We start from the raw sequence: 24975 nt of genomic DNA, 5'->3' as shown, positions 1-24975 counted from the left end.
GGGTATGGTTTATAAGCGTGTGTGTACGTGTGCTTTTTTTGTTTTGTTTTAAGATATATCTATATCTCTCTCGTGTGTGTGTGTGTGTAATATATATGTATGTGTGTGTGTGTGTATGTGTATATGTATATATGTGTATATATATATATATATATATATATATATATATATATATATATATATATATATATATATATATATATATTCTCTCTATATTGGAAATAGGTGTTAATGAATATGTATGTGTGTATATATCTCTATCTGTGTATGTATATATAATATATTTGCATGTTCTCCTTGTGCCTGCGTGGGTTTCTTCTGGGTACTCCGGTTTCCTCCCACACTCCAAAGACATGCTGGTAGGTTAATTGGCTTCTGTCTAAATTGCCCCTAGTATATATGAATGTGAGTTAGGGACCTTAGATTGTAAGCTCATTGAGGGTAGGGACTGATGTGAATGTACAATGTATATGTAAAGCTCTGCGTAAATTTGACAGCGCTATATAAGTACCATAAATAATATACATACTTTTTTTATTTTTTTTATTTTTTCCCTGTGTTTTAATATTAAAAAAAAGTATTTTTAATTGCTAGGAACATGTGGGTTATTGTGACAAAGCATTCCATAACTTGCATGTTAAATTGTTTCCTAGTCCTTCTTCTTAACAATTAATCCTAACAAAAAAGCCTCATTGACTGCTGCTATTTGGTTAACATAGAGGAAAAAAGCTAAAGGGCGAAATGAGATTTAAAATCTTTATATAATGAAAGGGTTTACACAAGGCTGCACAGGGGAAGTTTGTTCTATGTAGTCTAGGAAAATGAGCACTGCCTGGGGGTAGGGGGGTCAGAATGTTGGGAGTGATTAGATTAGGGCTACAATAAGCTTAAAGCAAATTTACCTGCAGGTGTATTGTGGAAATCCTCAGACATAGTAAAACTAAGGGCAATTTATCAAACTGGTTGTGCAGTGCCCAGCATCAAGAAGACTTGTGTTGTCTTGTTCTTACCCACAGAACTCTTGGGATTTTTACTTTTTTCTTCTTTAGGGTGGCTACTGTATACTCAGCCTATTCTAGCACATTTGCCACCCTTGGTTGTCACCCTTACAGCTGATCTGCATCCTACTTGATGGCGCATGGCATGGGTGTGGCTAGCAGCGTCATAGCTCCCGATTTTGAAAATGTCAAGATAAATTGCTGGCTAAAGTGAAAAGGTCCAACTTGGTCTTTACTGGATTTTGATCACTCTGTGTTTGAGACCGTACTTTACATAATTTGATCAGCATACCTCCCAACTTTGAGAAAGGAACAAGGGACACCTATTAGAAAATGTATGTAGGCAGAGGATACACCCCTTGCCACTCCCCCTAAAGGAATACTATAGGTTAAAAAAAAAAAGTAGTTAACCCACAAGTGCTTTGTGTGTGTTTGTTATTTATTTATTTCAACTTCTACTATTCCTTTTTATACTGGTTTTGAAATTTACAAATGTAGCAATTAAGAAATTGGATAAAAGGTTTAGCACTGGGAAACACTTTTTGAAAGATAAAAAGTGCATTTTATATACAACTATATATAGATCAGCCCAAAATGAGGGACAAATGAGCCAGTGGGACATTGTTCCACATCAGGGACAGTCCCTTGAAATCAGGGACAGTTGGGAGCTATGGATCAGCCAAGGGATGACAATATGGTCAACTTCATCCAGTTTTTTTAGTGTTGTGTGTAATGTGGGGGGTTGTCTGGGGTCAGCCCATTCAACATGTAATTACTGCAACACGCTGATGTAAACAGACCCCCAACTCATCATACTACTAAAAGGGGGTTTTATATATATTTCAACTGGAGAGACCTCCTTGCATGCTTTTTATTTTTTTTTTTTTGGGACGTAAGGGGAAAATTTTAACTAAAAGACCTTCATTATTTTTGGTTGGCCCCACCTACCCTGAGGAGTATGGGCCCCATCGATGGAAATGAATGAAGCTTTGTGCAGTAGATGCAGGGTTCGATCAGGGCTGCACAGGGAAGACTTCAGGAATGGGGCTCAAAGGTATTGTGAGCTACACACAGGTTGTAGAGAGGCTATAATTGAAATTTTCCTTAACACCTTGTACTTGTCCACAAACGCCAGTGAACTTGCCTAAAAAAAAAAAAAAAACGTTGCCAGAGTTTTCAGAGCCAAAAGAGAAGTCCTACACAGAAAAATGTATATTCCAGTTCTGGAAACTGATCCACAGCCCCAGTAGCAGAGCTGTCTGGCAGTATTCGGGATTCAGCTGGGGACTAGATTAGGCTGGTGTTTTAGGTTCAGTGGTTGGAGACGTAAGGTTTAGGGTTGGTTCAAATGTTATAAATGATAGGTTAGGTGTTAGAGTTACATTGAGGGTTAGTTATCGGGTGTCTCCCATATGTGATGGTTGGGCCATAATTCTGTACCCAAAGTAAACTTTGGGGGTTTTCCATGAGGGCATCAATGCATATACTTGCCAGCACTCCACGTATCTTCAAATTGCATGCCTGACGAAGGGGTCCTGTGTGACTCCGAAAACGTTGCACTCTTGTTTTTGATGTGATCATGCTTTAATAAAAAAAAAAAAATTTGGACTCAACTTGAAGATCCGTGGTGTACTGGCAAATATATCTTTGTGGCTTTCATGATCCAGTCTCCAGCTGGTGGTTGCTACAGCACCCAGTAAAAATTAAAAAATAAAACAATGTGGCGCTTTTTTATTGGTTCACAATTGGTCTGATTGTTATGTGGCTGCTTTGTATATCTTAGTTGGCGCAGTATTATTTTTGACACTTTTTGATTCCTTACAGCACCCAGTACCCTAGAGCTCTCCCCAGAAACTTATGCAATGGGAATATGGTTTATTCCATGAGAGCATGACACCATATTATTTAAAAAAGATTCAACACTCATATTGGATATTTAGGGTGGGTTTGTTTTCTTTTATTTGCGCACCCCTCAACCCTACAGGCTGTGCACCCCTCAATGTAATCTTTCGCTGCCTGATCTGCAGTAAACAGATTTTGATTCCAGCTGCTTATTATTGTATGTCTCAGAGTGGGGGAGGGTGGGGGCCCAGGAAAATGTTTGCCCAGGGTCCAATCAATATTAAAGATGGCCCTGATTTGAATAACCCTATTACACATACTCACAAACTTCTTACCATACTGTAATATACTTTTGCGTGTTACGGTCATCTCTTAAGCTTTACAAATTATTGACTTGGTGATTAACCTTGTATATTGGCATCAAGCCCACAGCGAACGCGTGGAGAAGTAAAAATGTTACCAAATCATTTTGCTTTCTGCACCAGTAACTGCACAGCTAGTTTTTGGCATGGGGACAGGGTTCTGATTCTAGTGCAGGAAGACCTGATGCTGTTGGTGATAAGATATGTATGTATTTGAAGGTGGTAAGCTTAGAATTTTTAAGGGGTTAAGTTTAGGTGTTAAGGGTTTATATTGAGAGTTATGTTGAGTGTTTTTTTTTTTTTTTTTTTGAGTTAATTTAAGGGGAATGTATGTTGGTGTGTTGGATGAAAGACCAGGTTAGAGTGATTGGGTCATGAGAAAAGTATGGGTGGCTGACATGGTTGACCTCTCCTTGAATGTTCCCTGGCTGTCATACTAACACTTTGGCTTCAAAGCTTTCAGAATCTGACTTGGAACAAATATAGAGCTAAGGAATTCTTGCTCCTCCCCCTTCTTTTTTTTTTTTTTTTTTGTTAATGTTTTTTTATTTATTTTTGTGATTTTGATATTGAGCTTTACATTTTTATAGATGGGCAACTCCTATCCTCATTGATTAGTGGTTCCAAATTATTAACTACTGCAGTAGGGAACAGACAAAAAAGATACGCTCGGCATCTTTCCAAATAACTGTTCTGCTTTATTATGACGCAATTGAAGGTTTTTATACACATAATTACGTAGGTATCACATTAATATTACAATTGTACGTTTATGGTAACAAGGGGCATAACATAGGCGGATTAATTCTAATCAGGACTCGAAAGAATGCAAACATGTACTGAAAACATTATTAGTGCTGTGTGCACAGTGAGGGCAGTGTGCAATACATACAAAATAGAATACAATTTTTATATACAGAACTTACAAATTTCCATTACAATATGTAGCATGCATATTCTGGGTTTGTGTATCAAAGGTATTGAAACCAGGCAGAGCTTCCCAGTATTGGCAACCTTCATACTTCCTCATGACAGGGTTACTACTAACTTTGGATGTTCAAGAGCATTTTTTCACACTGAAGTGTCAGCTAAAGGTGTTTTTTTTGGAGAAAAAAAAAAAAGTTGCATCACTTTACAGTATGCGTACACCATTAAAAAAAAAAAAAAAAAATCACCTTCTCGACACAATCGTTTGCTGGAAACCTTATCTAAACACTAATTTACAACTGTAATTCCCAGTAGTTGGTATGTACAGGTTTTATATTCTTTTTGCAATAAAATAGCTCCCCCACACTATATATATATATATATATATATATATATATATATATATATATATATATATATATATATATATATATATATATATATATATATATATATATATATATATATATATATATATATATATATAGTACTGCAGGGTAGCTAGAAGGAATCCAAAACAAATTCCCAGCTCACTTACCAGCTAGCCTGCAACAAAACAAAATTGACTCTTACTGACGGTAACCTTTAAAAACAAGGGGTTTAGCTGCAAGCCTCAAGGCACCCCCAATGTACTGCGGCCCTAACTCTATAATTTTGAGTCTCCCAAATTGAAGTGTATAGATATATCGGTGAATAGAGTAAGGTTTGCCTGCAGAGAGCCCACCCTCCTTTTAAAGGTACAGGGACTCGCAGGACACCGAGAAAGGGCACAATGGCAGCTGAAGGTATCCAGTGTGTCCCCATGCACATTTGTGCAACTAAAGCCCTCGTTGCTGTTAGACACTGTCAATTTTGGTTTTGTTGCAGGCTAGCTGGTAAGTGCGCTGGGACTTTTTTTTTTTTTTTTTTTTTTTTTTGTGTGTGTGAGTGACCCTTCCATGTGCTCCTTGCTGTTAAGGCTAGTTATAGGTTGAGGTGGTTGCCATTTGTATAGCTAGAATAAGTTTGTAATATTTTTTTGCTAGATCAAGTGGTGGTCAACTGTCAACTTGGACATGACTACACTATGATTTGCATACGCAGATTACCAGGGAATGGTTGGACCTGTTGGCTATCTGGATTTGGCGCAACTTAAAGTGGTTGTAAACCTAGTTACACCACTTGTACCTACAGGTAAGACTATAATGAGGCTTACCTGTAGGTACTGTAAATATCTCCAAACCTGCATGGTTTAGGAGATATTTACCATATACCAGTGATGGCAAACCTTGGCAACCCGGAAGTTTTGGAACTACATTTCCCATGATGCTCATGCACTCTGCAGTGTAGTGAGCATCATGGGAAATGTAGTTCCAAAACATCTGGAGTGCCAAGGTTCACCATCACTGCCATATACGCTTGCGCTGACGGCACATGCGCAGTGAAGAAACGGGCCATTCATGCTGTTTCTTCAGCAGCCGTGACCAGTGGCTCCCGCGCGTGCACAGGAGTGACGTCATTGCGGCTCTGCCCAATCAGTGCTGGTGCCCGCGAACCCAGAAATCACTCTGGGAGACATGTCGCTGATCACAGTGGTGTGCGGGGACCGCTGCAACAGCTTCGATCTAAGGTAAGTATTTCATAATGAGCTAATATGCGATGCATAGCTCATTATGCCTTTTTTTTGTCTTGCAGGGTTGATGGTTTTTGTTTTGTATTTCCGGGTTTACAACCACTTTAAAAGTGTTTTTGTTACCCCAAAATTTCATATTCCTGATGTGTGTCTGCTGTACCATGAACTTGTATGGAAAAAGTATCCCGTTCTTTGTAGTGCTTTCTTTGTGTATCATGAAATCCCTGGTGTTCTTGCTTCCCTCTCCTCTCTCCCTCTCCTTCTCCCTCTCCTTCTCCCTCTCCTTCTCCCTCTCCTTCTCCCTCTCCTTCTCCCTCTCCTTCTCCCTCTCCTTCTCCCTCTCCCTATTAAAAACTGACCACACTAAGCAGAGCACATCTTGGTCAGTTCTCTAGCTATGCTGGGAATGCAGCCTGCTCTCCTCCAATGATCAGACTTGTCCTGACATTATTTTTCCCCTTTTTTATTTATTTCTTTATTTTTAATGCAAGCACCCAATTTTGGCTCTTGCAGTTCCTGCTTATCAAAGTTTAGAGAATAGGCAGGGTGCCAATCGGGCATGCTGCAGTGTAAAGAGTGTGCTGATTGGGGACTCTGTCACATTGCCCCTTTCACACCTGAGAATTTTGTAGCTGGAAGCACAAAACATTCGGGGATAACAATATTCATTATTTTCTATGGTGGTGATTGATAACTCCAAAATGCCTAAGGCGTACAATACAGCTCCTAAACTTGAGTTTAGGAGCTTCTGGCGTGTTTTTTTTTTTTTTTTTTTTTGTCAAAATTGATTTACTAAAGGGAAAAAGACTGCATTTTGCAGTTGCTTCAGAGCTTGGTAAATGAGCAGAAGCTCTGCTGACTTCCATCATCCAATCATGTGCAAGCAAAAATGATTTTTTTTTTTTTTTCTTGCACGTGATTGGGTACTCTTTTCAAAATGAATCCTTACCTTATTTGCTAATCTCTAGAGCAACTGCACTTTGCAAAGTACACAATCTATTTGCCATTAGTAAATCGACTCCTATGTGTCCATGTGCACATTAGACTTTTACCAGAGTTTAGGAGCTGCTGCAGTTAGGGGAGCTTCAACCTCCCTCTCCTGAACAAGGAAAAATCTCATTCAGGATAGGAATGTTTTGACCGCCGGCCGCAAAACGCAGCAAAATCTAGGCTATGTGTACATTTAAGTCCTAAATCTCAACGTTTTGGAGCTACTTTTATAGCTTGATTCGGGCAGATTGGTGCATTTTTGAAGCAACTGAAAGCAGAAACGCATAGCAACAAATTATGTAACACATTATTAATAAATGTTGTTACTATTTTTTTTTTTTTTTATATTGGCTAATACAAAAATGCCAAGGCTCCAAAGCGCATGCAAAGCACTGTGCAGAAATGCCCCAAAAATCACGCAAAAACACTCAGGAGTGAATGCAGCCACAAATGCAGAAATGAGCTTGGTTTGCTGCTTCTCCAGGTGGAGGTAGGGAGAGGACCTGTAAGTTAAAGTGAAACTGCATCAGAGAAAGATTGCCCATTCTGAGTTCCAAATTCCCTTTTTTCTAACATGCATGTCTGTAGTGAATTGACACTTCTGTGTCTGTCTATAAAGTAATCTAGCAACTCATAGTCTACAATGTGTGTGTGGTTTTTTTTTTTTTTTAGTTTTTTACATTTCTATTTATTTATTTTTTCCTAGGTGATGTGTCATATGTTGGCCTCTGCTTGGAAAAGTCTACCCTAAGTGACACCTGAAATGTACAGATGTGGAGCATGTGACTTTGCAAACGATAACGTGGCTGCTTCCCAAAATTCTGCTGCCTGAGAGTAATGCTCAGTGGTTCTTCAGAGACCAAGGAGTGGACTGGGCTAGATTCTTGCACTTCAACCGGCCTCCTTTGAGACTGTCTGCAAGAGGATCGTTCTCATATTCTACGTACACTGCTATTGATTTCTGGAACGCAAAATGATTGATCTCAGCTTTTTAACGGAAGCCGAGCAGGAGGCGATCCTGAAAGTCCTCAACAGAGATGCTGAGCTGAAGAAGGCGGAGGATGAGCGTGTAAAGTAAGACATTTTCTTATTTGAGTTAAATTTAGACCTTAAGTTTTTAGACCTTCCCTTTTTTTTTTTTTTTTTTTTTTTTTCCAGAGCTCTGTGTTTATCTAGATGGGTTCATTGATGGCATTTATTAAATGTCATGTGAATACTCTTATCCAGAGCATAGTAGTATGTGGTGTATATATCGAGAGTCATTTGGGGGAATTTATTGCAGAGTGAAATTCAGGGACATTTGGGAAAGAGATAACGAGTGATGACCAGCCTCTTTACACATAACTGGCACTTTTATTGGTTCAACCATTTTTCACTTTGACCCTTCTGAGAAAAAAAGTGGGGGGGGGGGGAGAAATAGGTGTTAGTGTGTGTGTATGTATGTATATATATATATACCCCCCCTTCATCTAGGCTTGTCTACTCCACTGATCCAAAATAAACTTTTTTTTTTTTTTTTTTTTTTTTTTTTTTTAAAACTTTTTTTTTTTTTTCGCCTGCCTGTTGTCTATTATGCCACTGTAATCTCTTAATGCTGATTGTGGAGTAATTTTCCTTTTTGGACTTCACGATTTATTCTGTATTCCAGTCCAGTCTTTCCTTATCTCACCGAATAGATTTTCGTCTCTATTTTCTAGTTGCATTAATACCTGATTCTTTTTCTGTCCTTTTCCTACTTGACTTCAAACTTTTTTAGATTTTTTTTTTTTTTTTTTTTTTTTTCTCATTTTTATCTTTTTATCTATCAGTTCTATTTCTGTTTATTTTTTATTCTGCATGTTTTTGGGGAAAAAAACAACAAAAAAAACAAAACAAAAAGAAAGCAAGTGGACTAGCACACACATGGGCAGACCACCTGAACAGAATAAATACACAGTAACTGCAGTACAAAAAAAATAGCAAAATATTCCCTGATTCACACCAGTGAGACTTGTCATGTGACTTGACAGTTCAAAGTCACATGCAAGTTGCACCCTATTTGTGGCATGGGAACCATTTAAATTGCTGAAAATCAGAAAAAGGTTCCTTCACCATTGCAATGTCGTGCATTGACATCTATTAAATAAAGTCATACAGATATGAATTCTGCTGCTAGACTAATACACCTCACTAACCGATCCGTGACTGCTGCCCCTCTCTGCCAATCCCTTCGCTGGCTTGCCCTACCCCACCGTGTAAAATTCAAAATGCTAACCATAACATACAAGGCCATTCACAACATCGCCCCCAGCTACATCGCCAACCTCATCTGCAGATATCGCCCAAATCGCCCCCTCCGCTCCTCCCAGGACTTCCCTCTCTCTAGCTCCCTTGTTGCCTCCTCTCATGCTCGTCTTCAGGACTTCTCCAGAGCCTCTCCCATCCTCTGGAACTCCCTGCCCAGGTATGTCGATCAGCCCCTAACCTGTCCACCTTTTAGGAGATCCCTGAAAACTCATTTATTCAGGGAAGCCTATCCCACACCCACCTAATAATAACTGTCCCTGAGCCACCCCCATCAAATCATTCTCTGCAGCTATTGCCTTTTGTACCACAACCCCCTCCCTTTAGAATGTAAGCTCTATGATCCGGGCCCTCCTGTCCCTTCTGTATTGAACTGTACTGTAATTGTGTTGTCCCCCCTATACACTGTAAAGCTCTGCGTAAACTGTTGGCGCTATATAAATCTTGAATATTAATAATACAGATATCGGCAAGCTGCACATTAAATCGGACAGCTTTTTAAGTTGTGCACTTCAAAACAGCATTGGTGTGAACCAGGGCCCACACTTGCATGTATGTGTGGCTCGTGCTAGAGTTACATAGATACAAGCAAATGCAAACCCAATACAGCCCCCCCCCCCCCCCCCCCAACAAAAAAAAAACAGGATAAAGGGGGATAAAATCACTAAGCAAAACCTGCCCCCGAGCCTAAAATAAAATGAGTCTACTCTGTAGTGGTGTTTTTCAGCATCTGGCATCTTCTTTCTGTTTATCATTTCTATATATGGCTGCCTTTCCTTTTATTCTACTGTCTATTTTTCTCTGCTTTCTTTTCCTTATTGCACTTACCAGCATCAAATTATTGACTGTAGTGCTTGTGCTCCCACATCCAACACGTTTTCACCACCTACATGGCTTTATCAGGGGAAAGTATATAACCAGGTGCTTAAACTGTATGTAATGCCAAAATGTGTGTGGTTTTTTTTTTTTTTTTTTATATATATTTTTTCACACTTGTAGTTTTTCACATTTTGATTTTCATGTGGTGTTTTTTTTTTTTTTTTTTTTGTTTTTTTTTTGTCTCAATTTTTCCTGCTGGTGAGGTTACTACTTTTGTCCTCTGAAGAGAGAGCTGCTCCAGGTGACCACATTAACCATCCACAGCATAGCCAGGGTTTAGGTGAAGGTGCTAGCACCGCTCGTCTGCAGACATATAATCAAAAAAAATCCAGAATTTGCTGCAACACTTCACCTTTTTATTGATCCTTCATGCAAAAGACATCCCAGACCCTGTGGGGTAGAGTAAAAGTTGATGCGCTGTGGCTAGCGCTTACTCATAACCTTATGAATACAGTGCGAAACGCGTCAACTTTTACTGTACTCTGCACTCTGTGATGTCTTTTGCATGATCGATCAATAAAGGTGATGTCTTTTGCATGATCGATCAATAAAGGTGAAGTGTTGCAGTGAATTTTCTTTTTATTGTTACTATTTTGTCCTGATGGCCATTTTTTCTCAGTACAGACAGTGATGGAACATCAAACCTTTTTGGGTAATTACAGTAATAGGAAGTGAGAGGAAATATTCCAATGGGGACACCTGTTCTGGTGACATCTGTCTTGGAGGGGACATCCATTTTGCTTCAAAGATCTCCTCGTAAATACTTCTGTGTCTCTGGGCAGAAAGTAAAAGGGGAAATCTCTGATTTGGGACCCCTGATGGGGAGATCAACAGTTCCTGACTTTATTCAAAGAAAAAAGAAATGTATGGTCTATGTAAATCCAAAACAAGTGATTACTTGTGCAAAATTGCTAAGAAATATGGCTTGTAGACATGCCAGTTAGGTGTTTCTAAATACTGTGGTCTGTACACATATTTGGTAAGAAAAATGTATTCCAGTGTAAAAGGTGTTGCATGCTTCATATGTTTTGTGATTCTTGCTGTTCAGATTTTATCTCTCCAATGCATTTAGTTGCCCACTTCCTGAGAAGTTACTTTTGTTTTGTGGTTTTTTTTTTTTTCTCCATTTAGTTTTAGGCTCGGTTCACACTGGGGCAACACGACTTCAACGCGGCTTCAGCGCGACTTCAGCGCGACTTCAGCAAATTACAAGGCGACTTGAAGTCGCCTCCATGACAGGCGACTTCGCCTGTGGCCAATCAGCTCTCTGGGAGGGAGGGGGGGAGGGAGGGGTTTTCCCTGCAAAGTCGCTTGACTTTACAGAGAGATCCGACTTGGAGGCGACTTCCATTCTATTTCTATGGTACAGGTCGCCTACCAAGTCGGATCAAAGTAGTACAGGGAGTACGCTCTGAAGTCGGAGCGACTTCAGTAGCGTCTATTAAGACGCTAGCGTTCACTCCCATTGAAACTATTTTTGGGGCGACTTGAGGGCGTACAAGTCGGATCCCAAGTCGCCCCAGTGTGAACCGAGCCTTAAGGTGTAAGGTATTGCACAGAGTAAAGGATATATATACTTTAGACCTAATTGCCTGAAGAAACCAATCATAATCTCACTGAAAACTGATAATTGGCTAATGAGAGGGTGCTGGTGTCCACAATCCAAGCTTTGCCCTTTTAAAGCAGGGGTTTCAAACTGGAAGCCCTCCAGCTATTGCAGAACTACAAGTCCCATCATGCCTCTGCCTGTGGGAGTCATGCTTGTAACTGTCAGCCTTGCAAGGCCTCATGGGAATTGTAGTTCTGCAACAGCTGGGGGGCCACCAGTTTGAGACCCCTGCTTTTTTTTAAAGTGTTACTAAACCCCGGCGTCTGCATTCACTATATCTGGTCTCTCACAGTACACATACACACAGAACATAGAAATGCAATTATTTTAGTAAATATAAACTGCTAAATACCTTTTTCTCATCAGCATTATATAGCAGTTTTGTGACTTCTACCAGTGTCTAGTTAAAGCTTGTAGGAGGAGTTTTCATTCTCCCCTAATTGTCCTATGAGGCTGCAGGACCCCTGACCCTCTGTCCGGACAGTGCTGATTTGGCCCTGTGTGGATCACATGCACGCTCCCAAAAAAAAAAAAAACAGCAATACACACCAAACTGAGCATGTGAAGAGTGTCCCCAAGGCTTTGTTTTGGACTGTGGAAGAAGGGGAGGATCAGAAGACAGGATCAAACAGCCTTTTTACACAATTCGGGGGTTTAACCCTTATGCTTTACTGCATATAAGACTGATTTTACTGTTGTGGGTTTAGTAACACTTTAAACGTTTCACTAATTCACAGCCAGGGCCCAGTGAATTCTTCCTAAACCTTCCATTCATTAAAATAAATAAATTATCCTTCAATACAGCGAAGGAGAGATTAGCCCTCAAATCAGTGGAATTATGACACCCCCCCCCCCCCTTCCCCAGAAGAAAATAACCCCCAAACCATAGGAGTCAGTAGAATGGTGGCTACCGAGGAAGATTAGTTCTCCAAATCAATGGTGTCAGTGGGACAGTGAATTCTGGACCATTGGTATGATTAGTGAACCTCAACAAAGAAGCAGTCCTTTGAATCACTGGTGTCAGTTGAATAGTAGCCCCCAGACAAGAATAGCCCCTTATATCATTGTTGTCAGTGGTGGTACTTAAAGCGATGTTTCGGTCTCCCCTTCCAAAAATGAAAAGCTAAGTGTCCTAATATTAAAAGCCAGCTGTTACTGTATGCGTAGCTGCTGGCAGTGAATTTTGTATTTTAACACCAACTTTTTTTTTATTTCTTTTTTATTTTTTTTTTTTTTTTTATCTGAACAAAACTTAGGCTTTACATTAGTGTTTGTCACATTCACTGCTTTCCGGCCCCCCTCCCCGCTGGGAGAAGATCATGGCCCAGCAGGAGGGATTCCTTCATCAACACGGTCTGTCTGTGTTGATGGGGAGAATCGAGCGAATTTCTTTCCTGTAACCCGTGGTTGCAGGAACGAAATTTGCTCTGTATATGACCGGCCTTAGATGCGGTACTGCTTTTTTTTTTTTTTTTTTTTTTCACGCCCTCACCGGCAGTTCCTCCTCGGCTTCTTTTAGGGTCAACTTCTATCGCTGCTCAAGGTAAGCCAGCAAATGCCATCAACTTTCCAAACACAGGAGGGGTGCTCGCCCAGTGCTACACATCCACAATGAAAAATCCAGATAACTGCACCCCTTTGTTCACAGCTTTTGAATTTTATTCATCCATAAAAGCAGCTCAATGGTACAAAAGTACACATTGGGGGGAGAGTGTGTGAAGAACAAGAGTGTAGCCATCTAGACGTTTTATTTGTGGTGGCTGGTGCTCAGTATTTTTGGGCGGGGCAGCAAACAAAACTCCCCCCTCCCCCCCCCAGCACCGTAGACGGATGGGAAGGTGGCCTTGCCTTAGGAGATGATGAAGGGCAGGGCTGCTGCTCCTCACTCCAGCAGGGGGGAGGAGCGGGGCTTCTCCTCCCCGGTCAAGCAGGAAGTTGACTCTCAGGACCTGATTCCTGATTGGCCGGGAGGAGAATCAGGAAGACAATAGCGAATATTCATTTGCTATTGTCGCACAACTGGGTGGGCTCAGGGCACAGTGCTCTGCGCCCCAGGTCCACCCTTTTTGGTAGCCAATTAGAGCCTTAGGCTCTAATCGTGTGCTTCCAAAAAGAAAAACCCCCATTGAAATCCATGCGTCTGGTGCCCTGCATGTAGATTAGGGGGGAGGCGCCCCTTATGGACAGGCTGCCACTGGTGTCTTTCTTTGGCCGTCTTGATTGGCCAGTGCAGGATGACTTATCACACATGTGCAGGAGTTTAGTCATTCTGGCACACAGGCATCGTGCTGGAATGTAAACCAATCTGTCGAGAGTAAGTGTTGAGACAAACCACTTACCACTAACAGTGGTGCTTACTATGGTCACCTTTTAATTCCTTTAACCTCTCTTCCAAAAGGGGGAAAAAAACTGTTGCTAAAGTGGAGTCATGCTTTAATTTGCTAGTTAAGCCCATCTAATGCCTAGTACACACAATGAGAAACTACGGATGTGAAATAGCCCTTTTGGAGCGATCATCTGATCGTTCGTTCGTACGCGGCTTTCGAGAGCCAATCCCGACCGTTAATTTTCCGTAGGGACAAACGCGAAAAAAAAATTCTCGTACCATGCCAGCATGAATGATTTTCATTCAATCAGTACAGTATTGGTGCGACAAAAAAAAACACAAGACCAAAATCACGCATTCTCGAAATTAAAGAATACATTACCGTACAATACATTACATCACTTATGAATGTTTTATTCTGTTGTATGAGAACTTTCTTACATTTAAAGCGGAGTTCCGCTTAAAAAAAAAAAAAAAAAAAGAGATTAAAAGCCAGCAGCTGGCAAGATTTGATTGGTGAATTATGATGGCAAATATATAACCATATATTGCTCAAAATCAGCTTCCCCCAGTGTGGCAGATACATTATATTGTCAAAAGTATTGAGACACCTGCCTTTACACGCACATGAACTTTAATGGCGTCCGTAGGGTTCAATATTGAGTTGGCCCACCCTTTGCAGCTATAACAGCTTCAACTCTATACAGCTTCAACTCTTCTGGGAAGGCTGTCCACAAGGTTTAGGAGTGTGTCTGTGGGAATGTTTGACCATTCTTCCAGAAGCGCATTTGTGAGGTCAGGCACTGATGTTGGACAAGAAGGCCTGGCTCGCAGTATTCACTCTAATTAATCCCCAAGATGTACTCTGGACAGGACTCTGTGCAGGCCAGTAAGGTTCCTCCACCCCAAACTCGCTCATCCATGTCTTTATGGACCTTGCTTTGTGCACTGGTCCAAATCATTTGGTGGAGGGGGGTTTATGGTGTGGGGTTGTTTTTCAGGGGTTGGCCCCTTATTTCCAGTGAAGGGAACTTTTAAGGTGTCAGCATATCAAGACATTTTGGACAATTTCATGCTCCTAACTTTGTGGGAACAGTTTGGGGATGGCCCCTTCCTGTTCCAACATGACTGCGCACCAGTGCACAAAGCAAGTTCCATAAAGACATGGATGAGCGAGTTTGGGGTGGCAGAACTTTACTGGCCTGCACGGAGTCCTGACCTCAACCCAATAGAACATCTTGGGGACTAATTAGATCGGAGACTGCGAGCCAGGCCTTCTTGTCCAACATTAGTACCTGACCTCACAAATGCACTTCTGGAAGAATGGTCAAACCTTCCCATAGACACCCTCCTAAACCTTGTGGACGGCCTTCCCAGAAGAGTTGAAGCTGTTATAGCTGCAAAGGGTGGGCCAACTCAATATTGAACTCTACGGACTAAGACTGGGATGACATTTAAAGTTCATGCATGTGTAAAGGCAGGCGTCCCAAAACTTTTGACAATATAATGTAGCTCAAATGGGTTGTCGGCTAAAGATCAATTTGGATCAGTGGAGATCAATCGGAAAATAAATCTGCCATTTATCGAAACCTGTATGGGCACTGTAAAACAGAAAGTGTTACTTGCCAGGACATCAGTTGAAAAAAGAGAAATTGGCCTAAAAAAGAAAACAAATGCAGCCACCACATAGTGCTGGCAAGCTGAAGTATTTAAGTGTGTGGGTTTTTATTTTTTATTTTTATTTTTTTCATTTTGGGTTTAATACTGCTTTAAGGAATGGAGAGATACTTTAAAAAGATGCTGAGTGTCATTTCTAAGCATGATGCAGAATGAGTTAATGGATGAAGGTAGTTTTTGTTGTAGGGCAATATTTGCTGAGCTCATAATACTACCCAATTATAGAGACATAATAATAACTCGTTCTGTTTCCTGAAAGCCCCTAATGACATCGATAATGTCCTTCCTAACATTTCCCCATTAATGTTCAGTCTGTCCTTTATCTGCTCAAGGTCTCCTTGATTCCTGCTGCATAGACTGATCCTGACTGTACAGAATGTTTATTGATCGTATAATGAACAATCTTAGCCCTTTTTAATAGTCATTTTGTATAGTACTGCTGGTCCAGATGACTGGATGGATGATTGAGGGTAGTCCAGTGTTAAAGTAGTCTATAGAATAGCATTCTGTCCCGACATTTCATATTCCTGATATGTGGCTACTGTACTTGTATGAGAATGTACAGTCAGGTCCATAAATATTGGGACATCAACACAATTCTAATCTTTTTGGCTCTATACACCACCTCAATGGATTTGAAATGAAACAAACAAGATGTGCTTTAACTGCAGTCTTTCAGCTTTAATTTGAGGGTATTTACATCCAAATCAGGTGAACGGTGTAGGAATTACAACAGTTTGTATATGTGCCTCCCACTTTTTAAGGGACCAAAAGTAATGGGACAATTGGCTGCTCCGCTGTTCCATGGCCAGGTGTGTGTTATTCCCTCATTATCCCATTTACAAGGAGCAGATAAAATGTCCAGAGTTCACTTCAAGTGTGCTATTTGCATTTGGAATCTGTTGCTGTCAACTCTCAATATGAGATCCAAAGAGCTGTCACTATCAGTGAAGCAAGCCATCATTAGGCTGAAAAAACAAAAACCCATCAGAGAGATAGCAAAAACATTAGGTGTGGCCAAATCGACTGTTTGGAACATCCTTAAAAAGGAACACACCGGTGAGCTCAACAACACCAGAAGACAATGGAAAACAACTGTGGTGGATGACCGAAGAATTCTTTCCCTGGTTAAGAAAACACCCTTCACAACAGTTGGCCAGATCAAGAACACTCTCCAGGAGGTAGGTGTATGTGTGTTAAAATCAACACTAAAGAGAAGACTTCGCCAGAGTGAATACAGAGGGTTCTTACAAGATGTAAACCATTGATGAGCCTCAAACAGGAAGGCTAGATTAGAGTTTGCCAAACATCTAAAAAAAAAAAAAAAAAAAAAAGCCTTCACAGTTCTGGAACAACATCCTATGGATAGATGAGACCAAGATCAACTTGTACCAGAGTGATGGGAAGAGAAGAGTATGGAGAAGGAAAGGAACTGCTCATGATCCAAAGCATGCCACCTCATCAGTGAAGCATGGTGGTGGTAGTGTCATGGCGTGGGCATGTATGGCTGCCAATGGAACCTGGTTCTCTTGTATTTATTGATGATGTGACTGCTGACAAAAGCAGCAGGATGAATTCTGAAGTGTTTCGGGCAATATTATCTGTTCATATTCAGCAAAATGCTTCAGAACTAATTGGACGGCGCTTCACAGCGCAGACGGACAATGACCCGAAGCATACTGCGAAAGCAACCAAAGAGTTTTTTAAGGGAAAGAAGTGGAATGTTATGCAATGGCCAAGTCAATCACCTGACCTGAATCCGATTGAGCATGCATTTCACTTGCTGAAGACAAAACTGAAGGGAAAATGCCCCAAGAACAAGCAGGAACTGAAGACAGTTGCAGTAGAGGCCTGGCAGAGCATCACCAGGGATGAAACCCAGCGTCTGGTGATGTCTATGCGTTCCAGACTTCAGGCTGTAATTGACTGCAAAGGATTTGCAACCAAGTATTTAACAAGTGAAAGTTTGATGGATGATTGTTAATCTGTTCCATTTACTTTTGGTCCCTTAATAAGTGGGAGGCACGTATACAAACTGTTATAATTCCTACAACGTTCACCTGATTTGGATGTAAATACCCTCAAATTAAAGCTGAAAGTCTGCAGTTAAAGCACATCTTGTTTGTTTCATTTCAAATCCATTGAGGTGGAGCATAGAGCCAAAAAAATTAGAATTGTGTCGATGTCCCAATATTTATGGACCTGACTGTATCCTGTTCTTTGTATTGCTTTAAGTGAAATCCCTGGTGATCCTATTGGTCCCCCTGCTTTCTTTTAGCAAACTGAGCACGATAGGCACCACAGAGCATCAAGGTGAGGCATTTGAACACAGTCTGGTCAGTAACAATGCTACTCATGCACCATATGGATGTTTGTATATGAAACACATTATTATTCTTATATTGTAGATTATCCTTGTACCTGCTATATGAGCATCCCTGAGGAAGTCGTTAAAACCCTATTTTTGAAACACGTCAATGTCTCACTTAATTCACTGACTTTTGGTCAAGGTTTTGGCAACTATCGGTATTGAGACACCGACGTGTTTTTACAACTTCTTCAGGGATGCTCCATATAGCAGTGTAATGCTCACAAGCAGGTACAAGGATATTCCACAATATAATAGCAATGAGTTTCATATACAAACATCCATATGGTGCATGAGTAGCATGTAGCATTACTGACCAGGCTGTGTTCAAATGCCTCACACAAAAGACAGCAGAAAGCAAACATCTGTATGTTTGTACAGTATCTCACAAAAGTGAGTACACCCCTCATATTTTTTGTAAATATTTTATTATATCTTTTCATGTGACAACACTGTAGAAATGACACTTTGCTACAATGTAAAGTAGTGAGTGTACAGCTTGTATAACAGTGTAAATTTGCTGTCCCCTCAAAATAACTCAACACACAGCCCTCACATTACAAAAATGTGAGGGGTGTACTCACTTTTGTGTGATACTGTATATGAAACTCATTGCTATTAATGTAGAATAGAATATCTTTGTACCTGCTATATGAGCATCCCTAAAGAAGTCGTCACACGTCGGTATCTCAGTACTGATAGTTGCCAATAGAGTATCCTTGTACCTGCTATATGAGCATCCCTGAAGAAGTCATCACACGTCGGTGTCTCAATATTGATAGTTGCCAAAACCTTGACCAAAAGTCAGTGAATTAAGTGAGACAATGACGTATTTCAAAAATTGGGTTTTGACGACTTCTTCAGGGATGCTCATATAGCAGGTACAAGGATACTCTATTGGCAACTATCAGTACTGAGATACCGACGTGTGACGACTTCTTTAGGGATGCTCATATAGCAGGTACAAAGATATTCTATTCTACAATATAAGAATAGCAATGAGTTTCATTTACAAACATCCATATGGTGCATGCGTACCATTGTTACTGACCAGGCTGTGTTCAAATGCCTCATACAAAAAGAAAACCTATGAATGTTTGTATATTACAAACTTGTATTTGTATGTCTCTTTATAATTTTTTAAGTCCATTGTAAATTTTGCACTTTGTGTAGCATCTGGCAGCACTTCCCAAAGTCTGTGTTTCAAAGTTGCTGTGTTCCTACTATGTTATGAGGATGGCTACATTAGTTCTACTTGGTCTCACGAAGTGGGAATGTAGCCACCCTCCCCTGCTCCATCTGGAGAAGTAGTAGTACATGCCGACGCAGTCAGCGCCGCCATGTAATGGCACAAGAAAACCCCCCCCCTTTAGTGGGAGGAAAAATGGGATATGTGTGAAGTACAGTAGGAAGCCATATTGCTTCCTGGGATTTGTAGTTTTACAGAGTGGTGCAAGTGATCAAATGCACATGTACTGCTTGTACCAGGAGAGAAAGTGAGGAGGAGAAATCCACAACCAGGAGCGTGCAGTGAAAAAAAAAAAAAAAAAAAAAAAAACTTACTTGCACTTTACCCTCTAGTGTGCTACTAGTGTTAGAGTGGGCAAAACATAGTCTGGCTGAGGGCCAAGTCTAAGTCATGAAATTTGGGTCAGGGTTTACTTGAGTTCAGGGCTGGATGACTCCTGGCAGGTCTCTGGTGCCTCTTCCTGGTTCTAGAAAGTTGGAGAACGTTCTGAAAACTGTAGTGTTGACCTGCATAATCGGGGGAGCTTGGCTAATCACCAGACAGTGGGCCTGGCAGGGGGTTAAGCCAGCCCTTAAAGGGGGTCATAAACTGTCATTTTTTTTTTTTCACCTTTATGCATCCCCCCCCCCATTTTACTTACCTGAGCCCGTCAATCCCTCGGAGATGCGCTCTTCCTCTCTGCCAGGGGTTCTCGGCTCCTCATTGGATAATTGATAGCAGCTCAGCCATTGGCTCCTGCTACTGTCAATCAAATCCAATGATGCCGGGACTGGCCTGTGTTTTATGGATGCAAATGCTGGACTTGGGAGCACGCCGGCAAGGTAACCCACCAGGAGAGAGCGTCTCTTAGGGCGTTCACCGATGTGAGGAGGAGTGCGAGTGCCGCCGGTTGACCCTAGAAGAGGAGGTTCGGGGCCACGCTGTGTAAAACTAACTGCATAGTGGAGGCAAGTATGAAATGTTTAAAAAAAACAAAAAAAACAAAGGTGGTTTAGTGTCACTTTAAGTATGGATGAGTTATGCTGGCAAGGGGAGTCGGGAAGAAGATGGAGTGCTGAGTTGACTGTCAGTGGCGCTTGAGACAAACCCCCTAGTCTGGGGGAGGGGCTCTGCCTCAGTTTGGAGCTTGGGCTGGTCTGGGGGGGTTCCTGACAACAGAAGCAGTTTGGGAATCTTCCCTGAGAGGCAGAGGGAGCAATGAGGACAGTCTGAGTACTACAGCACAGTCAGGGACTTGCAAGCAAGGTGAGGGACTGCCCCATGTAGTGGCTCTTAAATTGTTTGTTACCCTAAAACTTCATATTCCTGATATGTGCCTGCTGTACCATGTACTTGTATGAGAAAGTATCCTGTTCTCTTTGTATTGCTCCCTTTATGTGAAATCCCTGGTGTTCCTGCCAGTCCCCTTGCTTCCATATACAGTGTGGTCAGTTCTCTAGCTGTGCTGGGAACTTGGTATGTGCTCCTCCAATGATCAGACTTGTCCTGACATGCCCCTGCTGCACAGCCATTCACTGGGAAGCTCAGTGTTCTGCTGCTTCTCCTCCCTCCAGCTCTTATGCAGCTGTAAACAGAGGGAATGTGATCACTTATAAAAAAAGGGGGAAAAAAAGGTATTTATAATTGTTGTATTTTTTTTAATACCTATACAAAAATGTTTTTGCATTTCCATTTCTATTAAACTGAATGGGTTGTTTTACAAGGTGATCATTTACAATCACTTTAACCTTGTCCTGGGAGATCTCAAGAGTCAGCCAGGTAGACTGGCATTTTTCCTTCAGTTGGTAGAGCTGGGACCAGTGTCTACAAGGATGTTGGAGGTACTACCAGGATGCAGCTTACAACATTTTATGCTACATTCTAAAGCAGTTGTTCTCAACCTGGGGGTCGAATGATGATTTGCCAGGGGTCACCGACTCCTGGGCTCTCCCTGAAGCCCGCACCACTCTCCCCAGCCTTTTTACGGCCGCCCAGCTGGGCTGTCCCTGGAGCCTGTAGCTGTCAGGCTAGACTATTCTTGGAGTCCGCGGCCACCCATTCACCCTCTTTGCGGCCGCCTAGTCAGTTGACGGCATGGCTGGGGGGGCAGAGACTAGAGGTCAGCTGATTGGTGAGGAATGTGAAGTGGGTGGGGCTGGAGGAGACCCCATCTCTTGATTTCAGCATAGTTGTCACTGCTGCAAGACCTCACAAAGTCGGAGACACAGTGAGTAACACTACCTGGGATTATAGTTGCCATTAAAAGTCCTCACTACAGTTCTCAGATCAGCAGATGACCTTGATCAAGAGCACCTTGGCTGATCAGAACTTCCACTCATCCCATTCCTCCCCACCAAGGAGTAAGAGAAGGAATAAAAATAGAGAATACATGAAAGGGAGAGAAAAAGAGGGGAGGAACAAAGAAAAAGGGAGAGAAAGAATAGGAGAAAGAACAAGAAAGACGGCTAGAGAGAGGGATGGGGGGGAAAAAAAACCAAGAAATTAGGATAGAGGGAAAGAAAGGAGAACGGAGTAGTACATACTAAAATGTACCATAAGGGGTTTTAATACTATGCGAGTGGAAGGGACTCGGGGAGCGCTAAATGGGTTAGGAACGCAAATTACTTGTCTTGCCTTGGGTGCTGAAAACCCACGCTACGAAAATTGTTTTACTATTAGGGGTCCCCACAACTTGGGAAATTTTATGAAGGGGTCACGGCACTAGAAAGGTTGAGAACCACTGATCTGAAGGGACTGAAAGTTCCTAGTCCTTAAGAGGCTGTTGCGTCTTTTCACTTGGAGACTGGCAGTGTCCGGGAGTGAAGAACCAAATCTGAAGTCGTAAATAAAAGTTGTCCCTGGTTTTTGTTGCTATCAAGTTGGGCACCCCATAATTCTATTCCCCATCAAAATTATTACCCCCTAATAAAACAAAACCTAAAAAAGCTGACTGTTCTTGTCTGGATACAAGCTGATTAATGCTACTTGCTTGGCTATGTAGGAGTGGGGAACCCAGCCATCTGCAACCCCTACTGGGGTAGTGCTACATTAAAGATGTGTAGGGCTCTATGCAGGCTTAGAAGAACATTGCACACTTTATGCACACTGGGTAAAGTAACTGGTTAATGCTACCATATGGCGTATACTGTACATGCTCAAGTATGAGCCAGTTTTCTAGAACAGGTATGCTTCCAGGGAAGTGCTGGGACATCTGGTTTGAACATATTTGTTCGGCGTCAATAACTCACCATGTAGTGAAACTTCCTTTTCAGGATTATAACCTAAAGGTCCTGGGTGTGCAAGTCTGCAGAAAAAAACTCTGTATGTTGTCAGTCACAATATACACTAATCAGCCATAACTTTGGCCACTGACAAAGTGAATAACATTGACTATCTTGTTACAATGGCATTTGAAAGTCGGTGGAATATATTAGGCAGCAAGTAAACATGTTGTCCCTGAAGTTGATGTGTTGAAAGAAAGCAGACAAAAAAAACCCAAAAACCTAACATCAGTCTGTTGTGTGTGGGGCTGCTTATCCACAGATCAGTCATGGTGCCCATGCTGAACCATGTCCCACTGACAAAAGCTCCTACAATAGGCATGCAAGCATCAGAACTGGACCACGGAGCAATGGAAGAATCACCGCCTGGGGAAAGCAATTTAAAATGCAAGTGGATAACCGCACACCGATAGGGTGGGAAAACCTCGTGGCAAATTTTCTCTTTAACTTTACAAGACTGAATAAAGTATCTGGCTTTCCACTACATTGGTTTGCAGTTATCCACTTGCATTTGAATTGATATAATAATTGGGGGTGTTTATTAGTAAACCCACAACAGTACTCGCTGTGGAACCTAAGGGGTTTAATCGTGTACATTGTGTAAAAGGGCTATTTCATCCTGTCTTCTCTGATCCTCCCCTTCTTCCACAACCATCTCCTGATAAAACAGAGCCTTGGAACCAGGCTGCACATGCTCAGTTTGGTGTGTATGGCTAGAATGATGGTGGTTGGGGGGGGGGTTGTTGGTTGTTGGGTGGGGGTCTTAATAGCATCATGGGCCCCTGGGCAAAGTAATGCTCTGGGGCCCCTACAATGGAGGCAGCACAGGTAAACAGACATCAAGTAGGTGGGAGGCAGACAAGAGGAGCTTCCCCATTTTGGGTGGAGCTCCGCATTAACAACGTGAACAATCATTCTGTACAGCAAAGAATCCGTGGGAACATACTACATACATAAAGTAACAAAGCTTTCCTGTGCATATAATATAATCTGCTAGATTGATGCCTCTCCAGCACTCTGACCCCTCTACACCCCAGATATCCCCCCCAGCACTCTGACCCCTCTACACCCCAGATATCCCCCCCAGCACTCTGACCCCCTCTACACCCCAGATATCCCCCCAGCACTCTGACCACTCTACACCTCAGATATCCCCCCAGCACTCTGACCCCTCTACACCCCAGATATCCCCCCAGCACTCTGACCCCCTCTACACCCCAGATATCCCCCCAGCACTCTGACCACTCTACACCTCAGATATCCCCCCAGCACTCTGACCCCTCTACACCCCAGATATCCCCCCAGCACTCTGACCACTCTACACCTCAGATATCCCCCCAGCACTCTGACCACTCTACACCTCAGATATCCCCCCAGCACTCTGACCACTCTACACCCCAGATATCCCTCCAGCACTCTGACCACTCTACACCCCAGATATCCCTCCAGGACTCTGACCCCTCTACACCCCAGCTATCCCCCCAGCACTCTGACCCCCTCTACACCCTAGATATCCCCCCAGCACTTGGACCCCTCTACACCCTAGATATCCCCCCAGAAACCTGACCCCTCTACACCCTAGATATTCCCCCCCAGCACTGTTACCATATACCAGTGATGGCAAACCTTGACACCCCAGATGTTTTGAAACTACATTTCCCATGATGCTCAACTACACTGCAGAGTGCATGAGCATCATGGGAAATGTAGTTCCAAAACATCTGGGGTGCCCAGGTTCACCATCACTGCCATATACTATAAGATACCCCTTGTATTGTGACCCCACTACATCCCTGATACCCCCTACACTGTGGCCTCTCTACATCCATGATACCTCCTAGCACTATAGCCACCCAAGCATTGCTACCCCTATACACCCCGGATTGTTTTCCCCCCATACACCCTTGATATCCCCCAGCACCATTATTCCATCCATGTAGTACCCCCATTTTCCAGTGGAGATACAGTGCATGTAAACTTTTGGCTATGTGCCCACCTCCAGCACTGGACACGCCTATACCAATCAAGCAGGCAGAAGGAGGGGTGGAGGGAGCATCCAAGCCCTTCAGTGCAAACAGTGCTGGACAGCTGGGCTCACCATGACACCATCCACAATGCTACTTCCCCAGGGGGGCTCTCAGTGCTGCCGACTCAGCAGCTCCCACTCCAGCTCCTACCCCGCGGCCTCCGAGTCCAGAGCATTCAAGCTGCATGGGGCGTGGTCAGAGCATCACTGGTGCTCCGGCCCCGCCCTGCTGGCTGTGAAATGGGAATCAATCTGCACGGTGCACCGCTGCCAGCCTGCCTCCCCTGTGTATTAATCAGTGCCATCATGGGGCCCCCAATTTTGGGGCAGCGTGGGCTCAAGGACCAGCTGCTTCGGGGAAAGTGCAGGGGCCCCCATGCAGCTGGGGGCCCCTGCACACATGATCACACTGACCAATGAGAAGCACATCTTTCTCTTGCAACACATTACCAGAAGAAGCAGCCGAAGATGTGCTTTTTCATTGGTCAGCAGGTGTGCTGACCAATAAGCGCTTGCTATTGCAAGCATTATGATAGTCATTCTGCTGTTGTGTATTGCGGCGTACAG

General features: G+C 42.5%; 1 protein-coding gene across 9 annotated transcripts in view; it reads left to right on the top strand.

Moving 5' to 3' along the window:
- The window catches only part of LOC141126887 (synaptotagmin-like protein 2), a 129575-nt gene that overhangs the window by 609 nt on the left and 103991 nt on the right, over window positions 1–24975 (top strand). For all 9 annotated transcript variants that reach the window (XM_073612927.1, XM_073612938.1, XM_073612937.1 and 6 more), the window contains exon 2: window positions 7438–7805. In XM_073612927.1, the coding sequence (XP_073469028.1) occupies window positions 7705–7805 (101 nt within the window). In that variant the 5' untranslated portion in view covers window positions 7438–7704. The remainder of the gene's footprint in view (window positions 1–7437; window positions 7806–24975) is intronic.

This window comes from Aquarana catesbeiana, linkage group LG02, assembly GCF_042186555.1.
Source record: "Aquarana catesbeiana isolate 2022-GZ linkage group LG02, ASM4218655v1, whole genome shotgun sequence".
Taxonomy (NCBI): domain Eukaryota; kingdom Metazoa; phylum Chordata; class Amphibia; order Anura; family Ranidae; genus Aquarana; species Aquarana catesbeiana.
This window is presented reverse-complemented; position numbering and strand designations above follow the sequence as displayed.